At 35.8% G+C, this 19,885-nt stretch overlaps 1 protein-coding gene across 1 annotated transcript; it reads right to left on the reverse strand.

The window, feature by feature from the left end:
• Nucleotides 1–3,529: 3,529 nt before the first annotated feature.
• LOC150104217 (uncharacterized) lies at nucleotides 3,530–18,354 on the reverse strand. The gene is made up of 3 exons (XM_090396228.1): nucleotides 17,776–18,354; nucleotides 4,904–5,533; nucleotides 3,530–4,824 (listed from the first exon to the last, which is right to left on the reverse strand). Exons 1-3 carry the CDS (start codon nucleotides 18,155–18,157, stop codon nucleotides 4,607–4,609), a joined length of 1,230 nt encoding a protein of 409 aa, XP_090252354.1. The 5' UTR covers nucleotides 18,158–18,354; the 3' UTR covers nucleotides 3,530–4,606.
• Nucleotides 18,355–19,885: the final 1,531 nt, after the last annotated feature.

The following is a 19,885-nucleotide window of genomic DNA, read 5'->3' on the forward strand; positions in this document are numbered from 1 at the left end:
TATGATTGCAGTAGCACTTAACAACTTGTGAAATATAATCCAACTAACAGGATTAAGAAGAAGCCAAGTCTGCTAAGTTATTTAAATCTGTCACTTCCTGGCCTTTGAACATTGTACAAAAATTGTTACCGCATTACACATGATCTCCCAGAATATATACGTGAATCACAAACATGGTGTTCTGCTGAGAGTTGATGATGGCATAGACAGCCCTTATTATTATCCAGTCAAGAAATCAGCATCTGCATTCAAGGAGTTGATAGGTCATTCCCCACCTATATAAAGAAAACACAACACTTTATGAACAAAATTTAAAAAATAAACATAACATCGGTTAATATGATTTATTAGTTAGTTTCGACATTTCTGTCCTTTTCACAATTATCCCAGTTAGTGACAATTCTTCTCTTACAGAACAAAGTTTTGCCCATTATTACGGCTCTTTGCCCATGTACTACATTCTGGTTACCTTGTGTGGCAAAATATTTTTTTAGCTACATAAAGAATGTACAACCTTGAGTTCACTACTATCTCCCCATCCACACACAACTGTTAACTTTTATATAGAAAGTTGCGGTTACAACTTTTCAGCAACGTGCTATAGATTCCTTTAATTTAAAACATACAGTTCGGATAGGATTTCTGTGAATAATTATATGAGAGCACGTTGCTGTCTACTTTTATATCTCTTAATGATTTGCAACCAAACAGATAATAATAAGATTACTCTAGCTTTCATGTAGTAAGGTGTTTTTGCAGCAGAGGTCAAGCAAGTAGTGTTAACGATTGACCACATTATTGTGACTTTACCCTGCTTAGATTGTAACGTGGCTTGTTTCTTTATACCAGGATTTGTATATTATATATGTACATATTTTGATTTACATTAAACTGAAGTTTTGTTGTAACACGGTAGTTATTCCCATAATATTTAATAATGAATGTCTGTGCAATACTCCTCTTAAGGACAGATTGAATGTGTATTCATCGCAAGTTTAGTTGATAGGTGAAAAGAGGATATGGCAGAAACTTACAAGTCACCAAAGAGGTTCTATAAGACTGATGCTAAAGAAAATGTTCAATAGATGATGAGTAAGAGGTGAGAGAGGGATAAGTATTATCATCCCTTGAAGTTGTATAAGAGTGTGATTATTAGCATTGTGAGAAATAGGTACCTGTAGACTGGTTCCAAGGTGGTTGAATGCTCTGACTGTGAATGAGTAAGGAGAGTTATGATAGTGGTTACAAATAATGGTTATCGTGATCCTTATGTGATGAATTCTCTGATTCCATGGAAGAGCCCTTAATAACACGTTGACCAACACAGGCTTAATGTATAAACTTGCCACCAGTGACAATATGTTATGTTGCAAACATGATACAAAATAACTTGTAGTTTGCTTCTTAATATAAGCTACCAACTATGGGTCTTGTAATCAGCAGTCAGTGTGTTAATAATTCGGAGTATTTTAATAATATGGCGATTCACAATTTTGCTAATTGTATATGGAAAATGACTTCTCTCATTTCATTTATTCTCAGTGTTTCCACCGCTCTGGGGAGACCACAATAAAGGTTGAAAGAAATCTCGGTGGGGACTATTCCCATTATGCATATTACTACTCCATAATATTGGAAGTCAACCGTGAAGTATAATTCACTTCCTTTCCCAGAAAAACATCTTGCAACATTATCCCATATAATTGTTTTTAATAAACTTATTCCGCTCTATTTTTTGCAGTTTTTCTTTCCTTTTCTTTAAAAAAAAATAGCGATAGCAATCAGACTTTCGCTCATGGTATTTTATTATTTTGTTCTGTAATTAAGAATGGCTAAGTCCCATATGGATAACAAAGAGGCTTCTGCTGTTCTGTTCCAAGCAAGCTCTTTCATATGCAAACAGAGACTTTATGTCATGCTAATCTTGGTATTCCCCCCGAGTCTTGTATCCTCAATAATTAGCCGGGGAAGTCTGTCCCGTTCCATTTTTGCACTGTGACCAAGCCAATGGTGTCGATGCTTTTTAACTGTGTTAAGAATTATTAATTGAGGATGTTCAAATCTTGCAGCATTAGTCTTAGTTTCTGTCCAGTTAGTATTTCATTTCAAAACCCAACAACTAAAAAAGAAGAAGCTCGCTGCTTACTTTTTAAAAACTAAGTTTCTGTCCCTGTAAAGAGCTGTTGGTAGTATTATACTTTTGCATAATTTGAATTTTAAGGTTGTAGGAATTCTTTTGTTTTCCAAATTTTTTAAAGTTTATTCATCATTGACTATGCTCTGGGGGGGGTCTGTGTTTTATTGTTCCAGTGTCATTTAAATTTGAAGTCAGTTATGTTGCTAGGTAATGAAAACCATTAACTTGTTCTACGATTTCCTGATTAAGTGTTCTGTATATCTTTCGGGTTCCTCAAGAGTTTACTGTGGTGAGTAAGAGACTGTGAAGCAGAGGATCTTGATCCTGGATCATGCCTTATTTTATGTAATATATATTTGTTATATTACCTGTAGACTGGTTCATATTCTTCTTTCATTCTTTCTTTCTTTTCTTCTTGCTCCTTCCTCCCCAACATTATTAGAGTAATTGAAGGCTAGGTGTGATTCTTACTTATTTTACTATTTCTTTCAACTCATACAATGGGAGTCTGCCTTTTCTTCCAGATATTTGCATTCCCTAGTAAGACAGAAGAAGAGATGAGAGCCACCTGTGTATAACTAACACCTGTGTTTTTATAACGCGTATCTCATTATAAAAACAGTCTTGCCGCATTCAATGTTAGTGTGGTCAACTCCTGGACAAATAAGGACTGTGCTTCCTTCTGGGAGTGCCTGGAATGATAATGCAAAGTCTGCTACTGGTAGGATACAGACCAACGAAGAGCTCTGTTTTCAGCTTAGTCGTTTTACGGGTGGTACCTGTAATGTCAGAACATTACAAAAAAGGTGATCAACTCAAGATACTACAACACGAACTGCCACGCTATCATTGGTCTGGCATGGGACTTTGTGAGATCAAATGGCTATAAGAGGTCCTTATATAGTATATAAATATATACTCCCTGTACGGAAATAAAAAGGCGTTATCTGATTTTTTTTAATAATAATTAAAACTAAAACCAACCGGATTCTGAATGAATGTGGAAAGATTGAAAAGGAAGTACAAAGAAAGAACCGTAGAAGTGCTTTTCAAATGATAAGGATTTTGATAACACCCTTTGCTAACATAAATGGTTCAATTGAGGATGAAAATGGAAATATTTTGACAGGAAAAGAGTCTTAGGCTGGGACCAGATACGATAACACTTGGCCAGTCAAGCCTATATCGTATGCCGTGTTCTTGCAGTCTTGCTCAGCTGGACAAATCATTTGTTCAGTGGGACACACACGAGCCATAGGAGTGTGTGCGCGCGACAATATTAAAATACTAAATTACAGTAGCATCACTAAAATTTGTGCAAAGAAAGCATAAAAGTCACTCAGTTCAAAATTTAAAACTGGAATGATTTTAAATAAACAAAACCTGACAATCTTATCCTAATTCTTCTATATTTTTTATTTTTTCACATTAAAGAATTACAAATAGTGTACATCTATATATTAAAGGTTACATGAATTATATTTTGAACTTTTTAACTGATTGTTTTTTCCTTACCATGATTCAGCATGAGTCATTACAAAAATCTGCACTCCTGAGTTAGTCAAATAATAAATATTTCATGGCATTTAATATTCAAAACGATTTGTTCCAGGTAATCAGTGAATATTATTATTATAACACATTTCTATCATACGTCACCTTAAATTCGTTCATTGACCAAAGCATTCACAACCACTTCTGGCAACCTATTCCATAACCATTCAAGCAAAAGAAAAAAAATCTAACATCCTCGCTAACTATACTTGCACAATTTCCATGGGTACCCTTCTTTCTCTTACTTCCCGCCATCTATTAAAAAAAACGGTTTTCAGCGTCAATCCTATAAAATACCTTTAACAGCTTATATGCTTTTATTGTGGCTATTTCTTATCTATCAGTAGTTTTTGAAACTCCCATACTATCAATCTATTCTTTTATTAATATAATTTTTCTATGGGAAACTAAAATTATTTCCCGAGCATATTTTGCATTTTATGTTTGCAATCTTCACTAAAATAAATTGTTTTTCCTTGATTATACATCAGAATTATAAATATTTAAATCAGTTATTAAGGCTAAAACTAACTGAATTTGATTAATCTCATACATACCTTAGAATGTATGAATAATATATGACGTTGTAATTGGAGAATTTCCGTAGTTTTCAAAAAATCAATTGTTTCTCTCTCTCTCTCTCTCTCACACACACACACACACACACACACACACACACACACACACACACACACACACACACACACACACACACACACACACACACACACACACACACACACACACACACACACACACACACACACACACACACACACACACACACACACACACACACACACACACACACACACACACACACACACACACACACAATGTTTCGTTTACGACTGTTTCAAAATTGGAACATTCCGCATCACTTTATTTTCAAAAGATGCCAATAGTTTTCTAATATTAAAAACAACCACATCTTTTAACAATCATTTTTTCACGTTTCATTACTACTATTTGTGGTGGATCTTTGTCATTATAATATATAATGTCCAGTGGTTTTAGAACTTTTGGGACACAGCATGGACCCGGGATACTTTCATCTGTGAGGCGACTCTTCACGCTTTGCAAATAAGCATGGGGGGTTCCATGAATGCTAAGATTGTCCTCTGGGCACTCACCTTCACAAACAAATGCGTTGAAAATCTTCGGCTGAATAACCCATTCCCATTCCCATCTACTAGTCCTCTGGGCACTCACCTTCACAAACAAATGCGTTGAAAATCTTCGGCTGAATAACCCATTCCCATCCAACTTTATCAAAGTTTATCTTCATACGTCGTCGGCAGCACAATGTACCATTAGTCATTTTTTTGCAATCTCGTTCGTTCTTGGATTTTGATAGCCACTTTGACTGCTTAGATCTCAATGAAGTTTCTTGCACTAAAATGTCAAGTAGAGCCGTATGCTCTGATTCACTGTTTTCTTCTTCTGCTGCTCCATCAGTAACAAAAAAGAAATCTGTAGAATTATAATCATCATACTCTATATGGAATCCAAAATTAACTGCTGGTTTTTCAATCCAGCTAGCTACAGATTTAGAGACATCAAAAACTTCCCAGCCATCATTCTGGAATGCTATATGTCTAGATTCTACTAGTAATCGCTCAGGGTTTTCTTTAGTTGCTTCTTCCATAAGTTTATACAGTAAAACCGTAGCCGTCTGTTTTGATCTTTCTATTGGATCCACTGAGCTTTTCTTTCTCATTTTGTAGACACTCAGCTTTGCAGATGTAATCATCACTTTACTGTTGTTTAATGAAGATGTTCCAAAGTCGACTGGAAAATACAAATGGTGACATTTTGCAGATGGTGCACTTCTCTTTGAAGCTAAAATAAAGAAATGTTTATCTTGAATTTTGAGATATGAAAATTTTGCAATCATTGATATTAAGATTACTTAAAGTAACAGAGGTCAACAATAACTTCCTGAAGTCAGTCTCAAAATTTACATTTTAAATAGTTACCTTTATTCAAAATCAGTTTTAAGATCTTATCATAAAACTGATTTTGAATGAAATCAGTTTTAAGATATCATGGTATCATGCAATTACCGGGTGATTATAAAATAACGTCAAGTGTTCAGAGCCCTCTAGCGAGTAATGTATTGGACGAAACACACTAATAATCGGTAGACGTACACAGTGGAACATGGGGATTCGATTTAACGAAAAAAAGTACCAAAAGTTGCCAACAGGGGAAATTTTGGCGCTGATTACCGAGTAAAATGCATTAATTTGCATTATCGCGTTTCTTGTGAGCGATCATGCAATAAAAGGAAAGCATGTGAGATTTCTTATCATTCCTAGACAAACTGCTTTTCGATGCCACTTACCTTACGTGAGCGTGCTTTGTTAGTCAAACTCTATTATCAGCGGAACAATAATGCCAGTGCTTATCTTCGTGATTTTCGGCGTATGAAAAATTTACGAAAAGGACCGATTAGCGTAACAAACGTACGAAAACGGATTCGGCGATTTGAAACTACTGGAACTCTAGCAGTGCAGGTGGGCAGGGGACGCAAACCAATCAATCACCAACAAGTTGAACAAGTTGCAACTGTTATTGTGGAACAGGAGATGACGAATGTGCAGGGTACCAGCAGTGCACGAGCAATATTCCAGCAAACGGATATCACATACACAACGGTGTGGAAAATCCTACATCAGATGTTGAAGTTTTACCCCATAAAATCAGTCATGTTCAAGAATTGCGCCCTGGTGATGCGACCACACGAATAGGTTATCTTTGAGATTCTTAGCGCGCATGGAAGTGGATAATGCATGGCCGTGGAAGATTTTATGGAGTGACGAAGCGCACTTTTATTTGAACGGCGATATTAACACACACAACTGTTGCATTTGGGCTGCAGCTAATCCGCACGTGTGTCTGCAGATGCCTATCCACTCGTCCAAGTCACAGTGTGGTGCGGATTTACGGTATCTTTTATCATCGGTCCATAATTTTACGAGGAAAATCGCCAAAATGGACCAGTGACCTGTTCCATCAATGCTAACAGGTATGCCAATATGCTACAGAACTTTGTAGTTCCACAACTGCAGCAAAGAGGATGTCCCGATTCGACCATCTTCATGCAAGATGGTGACCCACCCCACATCGGACTTTAGGTACAGCGTGTTTTGCGACAACATTTCTCTGACAGAAGAATCATTAGTCGAGCATTTCCCACGCCATGACCACCGAGATCGCCTGATCTCAATCCTTGTGACTTTTGGCTGTGGGGATTTCTTAAAAGCATTGTGTATCAAGGACATGTACTCGATATTCCAACTTTGAAAGATCGAATAACGTTACACGTGAGACAAATCAATTCCGATATGTTGCGAGCCACTGTGGAAAATGTCGTGCACCGCATGCAGTTCCTGGAACATCAGAATGGTGGTCATATTGAACCTCATTTGTAATTAATAATAAACGTCATGAAATTATGTGTGCTGTCTCTCATTTGCCATTTAGTCATTCATTAGTCACACCTACTAAAATTAATTTTGCAGCTCCAAAATTCCCCTGTTGGCGACGTTTGGTACTTTTTTTTTTTTTCGTTACATCGAATCCCCATGTTCCACTGTGTACGTCTACCGAATATTAGTGTGTTTCTTCCAATACATTACTCGCTAGAGGGCTCTGAATACTTGACGTTATTTTATAATCACTAAGTATTTTAGAACTTGCATGATATCTGGACTTTGGAATCATAGATAGGAAAAATAGTAGGCAATTAGGATAAAATTCTTTATTAGATCAGCACTTTCCTCCCAGCTTAACGTGTCTCATATATCAAATATCATCTCTTCATATGTTCAAAATATATAAAATCATAAAAAGACCATTTAAGGAAGATAACCTATGAGTTCCATGTTCTTGATTCAAGACTGTGCAAGTAACTGTAAACTATATACATAGCCACTGTACAAATACAAGAAATAACCTTTTGCATTATGCACTTACATAATGTGGGAATACAGAAATGAAGAGGAAAAGAAACTTGTTCTTTGGTTTTCGAGGTGCACTGTGAAAGGATGGTGAGCGGCAGCTGTACGTGTTCCAATGGACTTAGTACAGAGTGGGGAATTATTGATCCTGTTTCATATGAACGTTTCCCATGGAAATATTTATCGAATACACAGATTGCAGAGACCAAGCATCTATGTGAAAGTGGGGTGGAAGTGAGTTGGTGAGGGATGGGCCATTTATTAGTCTAATTGCTCTCCTCTGTATTGAGTCAAACATTTTGAGGAAGCTTTTTTGGAGCTCCACTTCAGATGGGAGAGCAGTATTCGAGAGCTGGGCGGATTTGTGACTTGTATAGTGTTAACAGCTGTTTAGAGGTGAAGGAGCGTCTTGAACGAAAGAGAGAACCTAGTGTTTTGGAAGCTGAGGATGAGTGGTTGTGATGTGTTTATGTCAGGAGTGGCTTGTTGTCAAGGTAATTCCGAGAAGAGAAATTTCATCTTGTCTCAGAATTTGAGTGTCATCGAAAACAATGCTGGGGGAAATGTTTTTTTTTGTGAGAAATAAGACAGAACTGGGTTTTACTAGCGTTGAAGGTGAGCGGCATACTTACCACTAGTTACAGGAATCTTTTGGAATTTCGGTTGACCTGCTTGGCTAAGGTCTTCTCATAATCAAATTTTTTCGTTCTTACTATGCTGGCCACCTTTCTTGCCAGAGCTTGGTACTCATCGTTAGTTGGCGGATCATTTTCTCCCTAAAATTTTTATTATTATTTTTGCAGATCCCACTTGAGAATACTAGTCGTCCATCTAAAGCCTACCTTTGGAATGGATACTGATGATGCTTCTTTCGATATCTCTTGATTCAATCCCATGTACTAATATCCCTCCAAGGCCACTTATACCATGACGTTGCTGCAAGATGATCCGGAGCTTGCTATAAAATCACATGTTCTATCCGCATATATTATTTCTTAACCAAAACATCCGCGTAAATTTTGCAACCTCCTAAGTCAAGACCGAGTGATCACTCATCAATGTGACCATTTTAGTTATCGACAGTTCTGATCATGTGACAATCCTAAACTCTCATGCCACGAGTCATCTCCATCGCATGATTTTCCAGTAATTATCTTTTAGTAGTGAATAATCAATTTCCTTCTCACCATATGATCTTTCCTATTTCCGGTCTATGTCTCCGTAGTTAAAATCTACCATAATAATTATTCGATTCGCACCCATCAGGTTTATTTACTGGTGCATGTTTTCTATATCATCCCTTGAAACTTATAGCTGCAACGAACTTCATGATTTTGTCTTGTAGGCCATTATTTCACACCGGATTGCTTCAAATGAACTTCCATTCACAAACTTCCTTCTCTACCTCCCTCCATCTCTTATTATCAGCAAGCCTTCAGTTATCGACAGCAATATTTACCCCCCGAATCCGGTTTTCTGTAAGAATACTATACCCATCATAATCTATTCATGTAACTACATATGCTGTCAACCAAGTTTCAGTAATGGCTATAACTTTTCGCGTGGTTCCACTACCTAATGCCAAAATCGTTTTTATCTTACACTGTTTGGAAACAAACAAACGGGATCCATAAGTAGGATCTCCAACGCTGCGATGACTACAGCAATCCTACGGGGCATTGTATGGCGACCACTGAGAATTTCGGAGCAGTCTTTCTGCAGACATGTAAAGAGGTCCTGGATTGTAGTGGGGAAGACGTCCCTTGACCTCACCCAACTCTCCACAGCTCATCCTACGATGCTCAATAGGGCTGAGATCAGTGTTCTGTGGAGGCCAATCAACAGTGGTGACTGTTCACGTCCACGAACCACGCAGTTACAGCTGCATCCAGCTCACTTGGGGTGAAGCAATCTGGTAACAGACGTTCACCGGCCACATGCGTCCATCCGCTCGTTAGAGGATGGTGCATATTGCAGAAATTGAAATCCATGTTGTTAGCTTCGATGCTGAATGTTTTTGTGCATAAATGTGTCCCGTTCGATGCCTAGAACTCCGCATTCAACGTGTTGGCCGTTGAATGGGGAGTTCTAGGCATTCTGGGAGGGGAGTTCTGTTTTTACATATCCTTCGTACCAACTCACGGTCACGTACGGTGAATATGGTTGATCGTCCATTGCGGGTAGCATTTGCATTTGAATCCAAACGCTTCCCTCTCAGTAAGGTATTCGCTGATTGTTGACTTAGTATGGTGTCCAGTGTGTCAACAGTTTGTCAAACAGATAGTCCTGCAACATGGCATACTACCATAACACCTCTTTCAAACTCCGTCAGTTTTCTTCTTGCAGCATTTCTCCCGAATCCAGTTGCACTGACTTGTGAGCGTCATATTCCTCCATTTTATATCTGCTACAAACACGTGACTCATTACATTCTGCAATGTATCTTCCCCATGGAGATGACATTTGACACCTGTATAATACTAGTAGTTCTAAAGCATATTTTTCTCACATTTGACTTGTCGTTCATACTCTCAACATTATAAATTCTCATTTTCCTGATCACACACTTCCAGTTGTTCCGAGAATAGCAACTTTCTCATACTTTTAGTACCTTCCGTATTAGATGAAACCCATCGCTTGCATTCAGCTCTCTTTTACCATTAGCACATTCCAGTTCTCTTTTCCTAATACTAATGAACATTAAGTAATCATTTCTGCTAAGTAAAATTTCAGCTTTGACAAGTTCTTAGTTCGACATGATTTCAGTATGCGATCCAGAACAATTAGCGGATAACACAGGAAGGATTAATCATTTACTCATCTTACTCTTGTTCCATACATACTAGAGTTTGGTCCAATTCATAATAGTGTTTCATATTATAAACATCGCTAAGAGAGAGGAAAAAAGAATTTATTAAACTTAAAATTCGAATTATTCCCTGTGGTTTGGTTTGTGGGGCCCGTCAAATTTATGTTTTCTAGCATTGAAAGAGTAGTGGATTTTTAACTTATTTTGGAGTGCTTCAACGCCTAACGAAGTAAATCATAAAAATATGTTTCTGATTTATCTACAGGGTGTTCGGGATAAATTTGACAGTTTCGTAAGGAAAAAGAAAATCTTCTTTGTATCTATTAAATTTAATGAATTGACAAAAAAACATTACAGGCAGAGTTAATTACAATACTATCAACAAGATTTACTCAAAATAACCACCATTAGCATCGATCACAGCTTCAATTCTGCTTCGGAACCTCGAACAAGCTGATGCTACAGTCTCCCTGGGAAGGGCCGCAAAAACTGTTTTAATTTTATCCATTAACTGGGCTTTTGTATTACTGGAAGTGCGATTGGTGTCTTTTTCAACTGCGCCCCATACAAAATAATCCATGGGGTTAAGGTCTGGGGAGTTTGGAGGCCAAACATTTGGACTGGTGAAGTCGTAGAAATTTTCAGACAACCATTTTTGACTTTTCCCAGAGGTGTGGCAAGGGGCCGAATCCTGCTGCCATACATACGGCCTACCATTGGCTACCCTTGTTATCCAGGGCTTGACTACAGTTAGCAACTCCACGAACAAAGCCCGAATTCCAATGCCAGGGTTCTTCAACACCTGTTCCTGCAGATTTGCGAGGAAATCTGCTGTACGAACGCAATCAGATCGTCTGCTAGGGATCTTTCTTCTTGCTACATCCTCGTAGTCACCATTGCAAGTCTCTAGTTCATGCCTGATTGTTTTTACTGTATTCAGGGAGCATTGGGCAGCAGTCGTAATATCCTTATTTTGATGGCGGGCACGAATCATCATGATACAAGTTATTCTCTTCCATGATTCAGGTGGGTTCCAGCTATCCATCCTTTCTGACATCTTGTATATGAATGAAGGGTCCAAACTTTTAAATGAAGAGAAGTGTGTGTTAATACATGTAACTTACGGAAAAATATAATTAATTATAAATATGTCAAATTTATCCCGAACACCCTGTATATCGTCTTCATTCAGCTTGTATCTAAGAGCGAAATTATTGAATATTTACATCCTCAAAATGAATACACTCTTGAAATAGATTAAGACAACGTAATTCTCATTTTCTTCTGGAAACATTAATCTCCTAGCCGAAAAACAAACACAACGAAATTCCTACGTACTTACCCCCATTGTACCGTTGTCACAGAAATGCTGTATTATGATCACCCTGAGAGACAGAATACAAGATACAGTCTATATCCCGCAGTGGCGGCTTGTATTAACATAAAGGATATCTTAATTAAAAATGGTTACATTATGAAAATTACAATTTACAATTTTCTTTATGCTGGGATGACTTAGTCATCCCAGCATAAATAAAATGAAAAACGAAATATCGTAGGTAGGTGTTGTTACTTTAACTTGCATAAAACCGTGACTGACATAGCCCAGGTCTTCAAGCAGCATAATATAAAAGTTACTGTATACTATAGCAGATCAGTGCCATGTGTGAGCAATTATTTTTTATTTTTTCACATACCTCGAAAACTCTAATTTACATGGAATTTTTTAAGCCATTTTAGGTCTCCAATAAGCAAGGTGTTTATCTCACACGGGCTATGAAATTATTCTCCCACCTTAAGACAATCACAAATATTTATGCCTATAGCGGAATTCGAGCATGCGACCATTTGGTTGGAGAGTGGATACGCTAACCATTTGGCTAACCAGGCTGGCGTTCACTCATCTAAACAAAGTAACCACCATTCTGTGGTTAATGAAGCCATAAAGAAGCCAGAGGTGTACAATATATACTCTGTAGAATTGGTCATGTAGGTCTATATTGTTCTCATGCCGCTTGTATCCAAATGGAAGGTGAGTGGGCTACACAGAAGAAATCTTCATGGGTGCTCGTTTTGGAGAAGGAGAGAAAAAAATGACATAAATCTGGTTTAGACTTATATAAACGAAAGAAACATTGTTATTTGGCAGAAAATCAAAATGCCTTGCATTTCAAAATCTGGAGGTTTAAAGAAGCGTCGCAAATGTAACGTAATAAGAGACGAGGGTTAATGCCTAACACGGGTGGCCTGCTCTTAAAACTGTTATAATTTAGCTGAGGTACGATAAGACAGACAGACATACTTGACAAGAAATTATATTCTTGTCAAGCTTTCCTATGATATGAAAGACAAATGTCAGCAAGACCAGTAGTGATACTTGCATTTGGAATTGTATATATGTAATTTTAGGAAGGAGATCACAAAATAGATGATTTAAGAACAGAAATAATTTCATTTCTTCTTATGTTTTTATAAATTTCAATTGGATTCTTTATCCGGGAACAATTCACAGAGATATGCACGAAGTTTCTCTATGAATAAGAGAAACTAATATGATGAAACAAGATTAGTCCTTCATGCACTTAATGAGTTTGTTTGGACATTCTTGACAGAGTTAGGATGACTAGGATTGTTTCTTGAATCTACCTTAATCTTATAAGAAAACAAAAAAACAGTCTTTCACACATTTATTGGCTTCTGCAATAAGGAAGCCTTGGCTAATTGATTCTGTGTAGACGTTATTCTCAGCTCTTTCAGCAGATTATGCTCCTCGATAAATCCATCAACTGTGCAGGAATTCTGGAGTAGAGCTCTCGTCTACAAAAAGAAACATAAAAATAAATGTGAGAACTGCAGTGAGAATTTCTCTACTGAATGTTCCTAGGGTGATTGTTGCAAGCATGCTTGAGAAAAGCTAATTAAAATTGTGGAAGGCAAGCTTTGAACAAGCCAATTTCAGGCCAACTGTTAGGATCAGATTTTCACTGCATGAAATCATGAGAGTATAAACAAGTGTCTATCTAAATTTTTTTATATCTGGAAGATGACAAGGTGCCAAGAGAAACGATGTTCTAAACTTTTTAAAATTTGACGTTATATTGAGCTAAACATTATCTATATTTAATCCATAGAGGTACCTGTGGCATAATAAATTAATAACTTAACATGTATAAAACCAACAGTAACAACTTTAATGAATTAAAGGTACAAATATTTCGTACTGAAAGTAAGAGTACATCATCAGTGTAGAACAAACAGTTAAAGGAATGGAGTACAAAGTACAGAACAGTCTGTGGGTTACCAATTAAACTGTTGCCGCGTACCAAAGATTAATTGAAATAATATTAAATAATTCTTTAAAGACAATTATTTCATTGATGGTTGCATAAGATAATTGACTCCTAAGTCTCAACACATCAAATTTCTTCAACAAACCGCAGAGTTCCAATCCGTTAGATTTCAAGCATCTGAGAACCTGTTGGCAGAATTTTGAAGAAGTATCATCTTATTCCCACATATTTTCCCATCAACAAACTTTCTCACTTTTTGCTATCCACAAAAGACAAAAATGACACTGTATTCATTGGCTGGTGTTTACCAGATACCATGCGAATGTAACTTAGCATACTTTGGACAAAAAATTGAATGCATGAAACCTTATAATTCTGGTCTAGCACAACATAGCATTGAGACTAATCGTATTATCCAGTGGGATAAACATGTCTACTCCACAGATGCAGGTTTAAATATTAACGTCTTTTTAAAGAAAGTGGCGAAGCCTTTTTGCATCGACAGAATTTGAATCGAAATGACTGTGCCTCTCTACCAAAAGTGCAACCATCAATGAAATAATTATATTTAAGGAATTATTTAATATTATTTTAATTAATCTTCTGGCACGAAGCAACAATTTAATTGGTGATCCACCGACTGTGCTGTACTTTGTATTCCATTCCTTTAACTGTTTGTTCTACACTGATGATGTACTCTTACTTTCAATATTAAATATTTGTACCTTTAATTCATTAAAGTTGTTACTGTTGGTTTTGTACGTATTTAGTTATTAATTATGTATATTTGAGTTGTAATCCTGCAATTAATGTGTAACTTTATCACATCTAAATCAGATGTGATAAGGTTACACATTAACTCCACTGTTATGGATCATATTATGAAGGAGAGTGGTATTAAATCTTATATCGAAATTAGAAATGCTAATCTCAGCTTACTTTATGCTGTCCATATTATTCTAATAAATCCAGTATTAGACTGCAGGTTCCATGACAAAATTGATTAACTGTTGTAACAAATTTGGTCCGAAAATCAGTAATAACAGGAGGCAGGATCATTGAAAACATCACCTGCATCCTGATTAACATATAAAACATTTCCGATATTTAGGAACATTTTTTTTTTTTGGTGACTATGATAAATTAAATTTGAAAATAGCTAATTAGTCAAACTAGTGTGGTTGGGAATGAATAACCATATGGAAAAAGAAAACAAATGTCAAAACACTCAACTAGCTGTAGACAATACAGTGTTCAAACCTTTTTAACACTTACGAAAAGAGATCAGCTCTTAGAAAAACACTTGATCAAAGAGTGGAAATCAGATATGAGAGATTTCAGAGAAAATTATTGAAAGTGAATTAATGGCATCACTGGTAGTATTACATTAACAGTAAAATAATAATAATAAAAAAACTAGACATCGTTAGCATTCAGTACTGCGTGAAACAGAACTAATCGCAGGTGATGTGGTTACTTAAACAGAATCGGAGAAAACCAATTTAAACAAAGCAAGTATTTTTTGCCAGGATGGCAGGAAATATACCGAAAGAAGTCCAAGATCTAGATGGACTGATACATTAAGAAGTGTCTAAAAGACAGAAATATAAAATCTGATAATATCAATTTTGACAGATAATTAATTTGGAGGAAAATTGTTGTTAGGAAGTCGGTTAATGATCAAGCTTTTTCAGGTAGTTACTATGACAATGATGACAAAATACTATTATGAACAAGAGATGAAGAAATACAAAAATACAGCTGCGTGCTGTATTTCTGTGTCACAAATCTGCATTAACTGGCTAGTCAATGCCTTCACTCCAATTACGACGAAGATTTGAATAGTTGTCATTGGTTTTTAAAAACTTAGGATTAAGAGACTGCTGCCAATTCCCTTTGGGAATAAAAACGTCTTAAGTTTTTTAAATATACACTCATAACTTTGAATTTATACGTAATGGCTGACGTGCATTGCTTTAATAACAGCTCGATAATTTCAAGTTGTCGGAGTTATCTTGGCATTAGGTAACTGCTTTTGATTAAGATATCAACATTCAAAGTTCACGAGCCTTAGTACTCTCAACAGAACAAGGATGCAAGATATCACATCATTCCACCAACAAGAAAGGATTAAAAATAAACTTGGAAAATCCAATAGTGGTAGAGATTATCGTGTTCAGTTTATGAATTGTTGCGCTTTGGGAAGTAGAAAAATTAGATCATGGTCACTTAAAAAATCTAGATTTAATCATTTGCAGCAATGAATGCTGAACATATTGTGTATGCGTAATTATAATCACTTGAATTTATTTTCGTGTATAAGGACATCGTTTTGGTATGTAGTTCACGTTAAGTATATCATAGAGCAACCTTGGAAGGCACTGCGATATATGCATGTGTAATTTGTTATGAGAGTTAGTTCTGTGTTTAAATAGATCGAAAATCAAAGCGACTGTTCTTCGAATGCAAGATCGAAGGATGGTCTGCTAGTAGGTGAAAATAAACCCTAAATCAAATCGTACCGAAACTCGGATTTTCTGCAGCGATCTTAGGTATCACTAATTATATGAAATATTCCGGAACGATACACTTAGATACATAAGTGATTATGCTTACCACTCTCCCTTTCATCCAAGCCACGTTACATAAAAACTTGAAAAGCATTATTAATTTTCAATGCAAGGTACATGTAAGGAGATCTGTGTCCGTTGCTGGACTCATTTTGTAGAAGTGATATTTTACTTACTATCATGGAAGTGAAATTTTCTCATGCCATTACTTTGTATTTACCTGCCACTACATACCTTGCGTTAATCTTTTATTCATTAGCTACGGGATCGAGAACACCTATCCACTAAAAGAATTTTCAAACCCTATTCCCAAATCTAGCAAACTAAAATAATGCACCTTGCAGTAACTGAATGAAAATACCGACAGTACAATCACAAGAAAAATTTATGAATATTATGTAACACCTTTAAGGAGTCCAAGTACTCATCCAGGAAGTATAGGTGGTTTCTGAACTGTCTAAAATAACTGGTACAGTGAACAATATGTTCTCTTGCATCCCTTCCAGATTATTGTCAATGTAGAATAAACTGCTTGGCAATCTCTCCCACTTTTTTCAAACTGTATCACTGTGAAAAGGAACAAGACAAGGAATCTAAGCAGTATAATTATTGCACAGGAGCCCGAAGGAATTAAATGCATTGTTTGATAGATTTCAATTAATTCGAAGAAACTCAAAATACAGATTTAGAACTCCATAGAATTTGGTGATATCTTATCGCATTCATAACGAACACACAATTTAACATACTACTTGCACGATAGATGAATTGTTCTAATTAAAGTTGCCATCTTGCATATTAGTTTCAAAAATTTTCTTTTTGGAAATGAAGTGCTTGGTCTCACAATATGCAATTTATTACACCTTCTCAGTAAAGAAGACTAATTTGATTATTGTGGAAACCCTTATTGCAGGTCAGTTTACTAATTCGAGATATTTTTAAGGAATGAATCGTAAATGAAGCATTTTATTTTTGTTGTTTTCTGCAGTCCTTGCAGCAGGAAATGAGTGAAGAATCTTGAGATTTAGTTCATTGCTACACCAAGGTCTTGCATTTTGTCCTACCTGGAGTTTTTCTATGTCACTGAATTTCAACTAGGCCTGCTTTTATTGGCAAAGTTTGGTTACGATGGCTGTTTATGAAAGTGTTTGGATGATAAAAGTATATCACCGGATGATATATTCATCCTTATTGTACTGATACTTAAAATTGCTTAAAATGTTCCACGTTTAGTCTCTAGAGCAGGGTTTCTGGAATAAATAGATTCCCTGCATAAACAAAGAAAAAACGGCCTTTTTCACTGCCCTGTTGAATGGATGTATCAAATAAACATCAGAAATACAAATCAAAATCACAAGCTTCAGCGATATAAAGATATATTCAAACCTGAAGGGTAGTAATTGTTGTATATTTAGCTCTAAGAGTAAATGTATTTCGAAAATATTCTTACCTCTGTTAATAAAACTACTGAAACTCTGAATAGAAATGTCTTTTGAGCGGCCTAGCGGAATATACATGTCATCGTCATCATCGTCATCATCGTCGTCATCGTCATCATCGCCTTCTTCTTCTTCTTCCTCTTTCTTGCTCTCCTCCACAAGTGTTCTGTATTGTTTCAGAACTCTTGTCATAGTTTCTGAAGAAACATTTGCTCGCGACATGTTCGGTAATTTAGCTAAGCCAAGGTTATCTAAAATAGATCGCAGAAAGCGTTTCGTTTGTACTTCGAAGTTAACATCGCTCAAATTTTCCATATTTAGATTCGTAGGAGAGAAAATACTAGAAGAAAATACAGCAGATATATATATATAGAGAAAAAGCCGTGTAATCATTTAGCTAGTAGAAAAGTGTTTTCGTTCACAGTATAAAACTAGGATATATTTATTTTACAAGGATTTTACTTATGTTGTTTGACTAAATAATTATAGGAGACTTAGAAAGCGCAACAGTTTTGTTTTCACAAAAAAATCTCTTGCAATAAGAAACGTGTTTCGCGTTCCTGATCAGTTTTCTATTCAAGACTGATTGAGCACACTATTACACCGGAGTCTAATATATCCTTTCATTACAGCTGGGCAAAGGGCATCAATCACATGCCAATAGAGATATTTGAGGACTTTGAATCACATTCTGTAGAAGAATAAGATGAACTGCATGAGTCATTTTAGTATGTCGAAGTTTGCAACTTGAGATCTATTAAAGGTTGATTTTGTTATTGGCATAATTTTGTGATTTGCGTAATCAAAAATCGTTATTAGAATCGAATATTGATGGTATATTTTACTAAAATGACACTAACGTTTAAGTGGCGATTCATCCTTTGCAGCATGTCTATATTTTTCTTACAGCTTACTATAAATAAATGCATTCTCTAAAGTGGCTTACTCTTGAAATGTAATGTAATATACGATAATTACTAAACAGAATAAATTTTAAAAACATGCAAGATAAGTTTTGGCTTATTTAAAGCATGTTAGTGGTAGGCATTCTACAAGAGTGTTCCTTACGGCAACAACAACAGCAACAAAAAGCCCAGTTCCTTTAGCTCTTTTGTCAAACCTATTGAAATTCTTTATTGTTCATTGGAATGAACTATGCAGGTTAAAAATAAAACCATTAATAAATAGAAAGATTCCAACTGAGTGAGATTTTCAGGTGATTCAAGTTTTAGAATAAAATTAAGTATCTGACTTAATTTTGGTTATGTTACGTGATCGACTAGTTTACTTCCCTCTCCCTATCTTTTAAGCGATTTCTTCTAATAAAAATAACACGTAAAAATTGACCCGTTAAGGAAGCATTTGCAATTTAGACACGTTTATTAATTATTCTTATACATCAGATTTTTTTAATATAAGTTGGTACACGGCAGCTGAAATTATAAAGTCATATCTTTAACATAAATGACTAGAATAGGAAAGAAGAATTATGACATCTAGTTTTGTTTCGTCCGTTTTGCAGACCGTAATAATGAATTTTGGCTGAGTCCTCTTTCATTTTTATAAAGTGCTTATGGGAAAATTGTACACGCCTGACACTTTCTTAGAATTGTATTTAAAAGGGGAACTTATGTTTTAATATTGGAGATGTGAGTGTTGTTGTTTTAAATAGCATCAGTCTGAATAAAGCATGGTTGCGAAGCGATTCCATTATATGTATAATGTTGTATGTATAATGTTTGCAATATTACAAAGTAGTGATTAATCATTTAGTGATTTACTGCTACTTTATAGACTTTAAGCAAGCATATGATTCAATAAGCAGAAATAAATTGTTTGAGATTTTAAAATAAAAATACTTACCATTTTTATAGTACTGGAAGATAATACTATGGCATGGAGGAAGCATTTGCAGTTTTCATCATACAGTATTCAATTTTCATCCACTTTCATCATACAGTATTTAACCTGTACCTGGAAGTACTAATAAAAGACAATTTTAGAAACCATTATTATTACATAACACGCCCACATCGAGGTAGGGCACCTACTCTACAACTCTGTTTCCACCACTCAATTCACCAAATACATCGAACCACAACTACAATCATCATCATCTAC

This window comes from Typopeltis vanoorti, chromosome 8 (genome assembly GCF_054136105.1).
Source record: "Typopeltis vanoorti isolate ZY-2024b chromosome 8, IOZ_Tvanoo_1.0, whole genome shotgun sequence".
Lineage (NCBI taxonomy): Eukaryota > Metazoa > Arthropoda > Arachnida > Uropygi > Thelyphonidae > Typopeltis > Typopeltis vanoorti.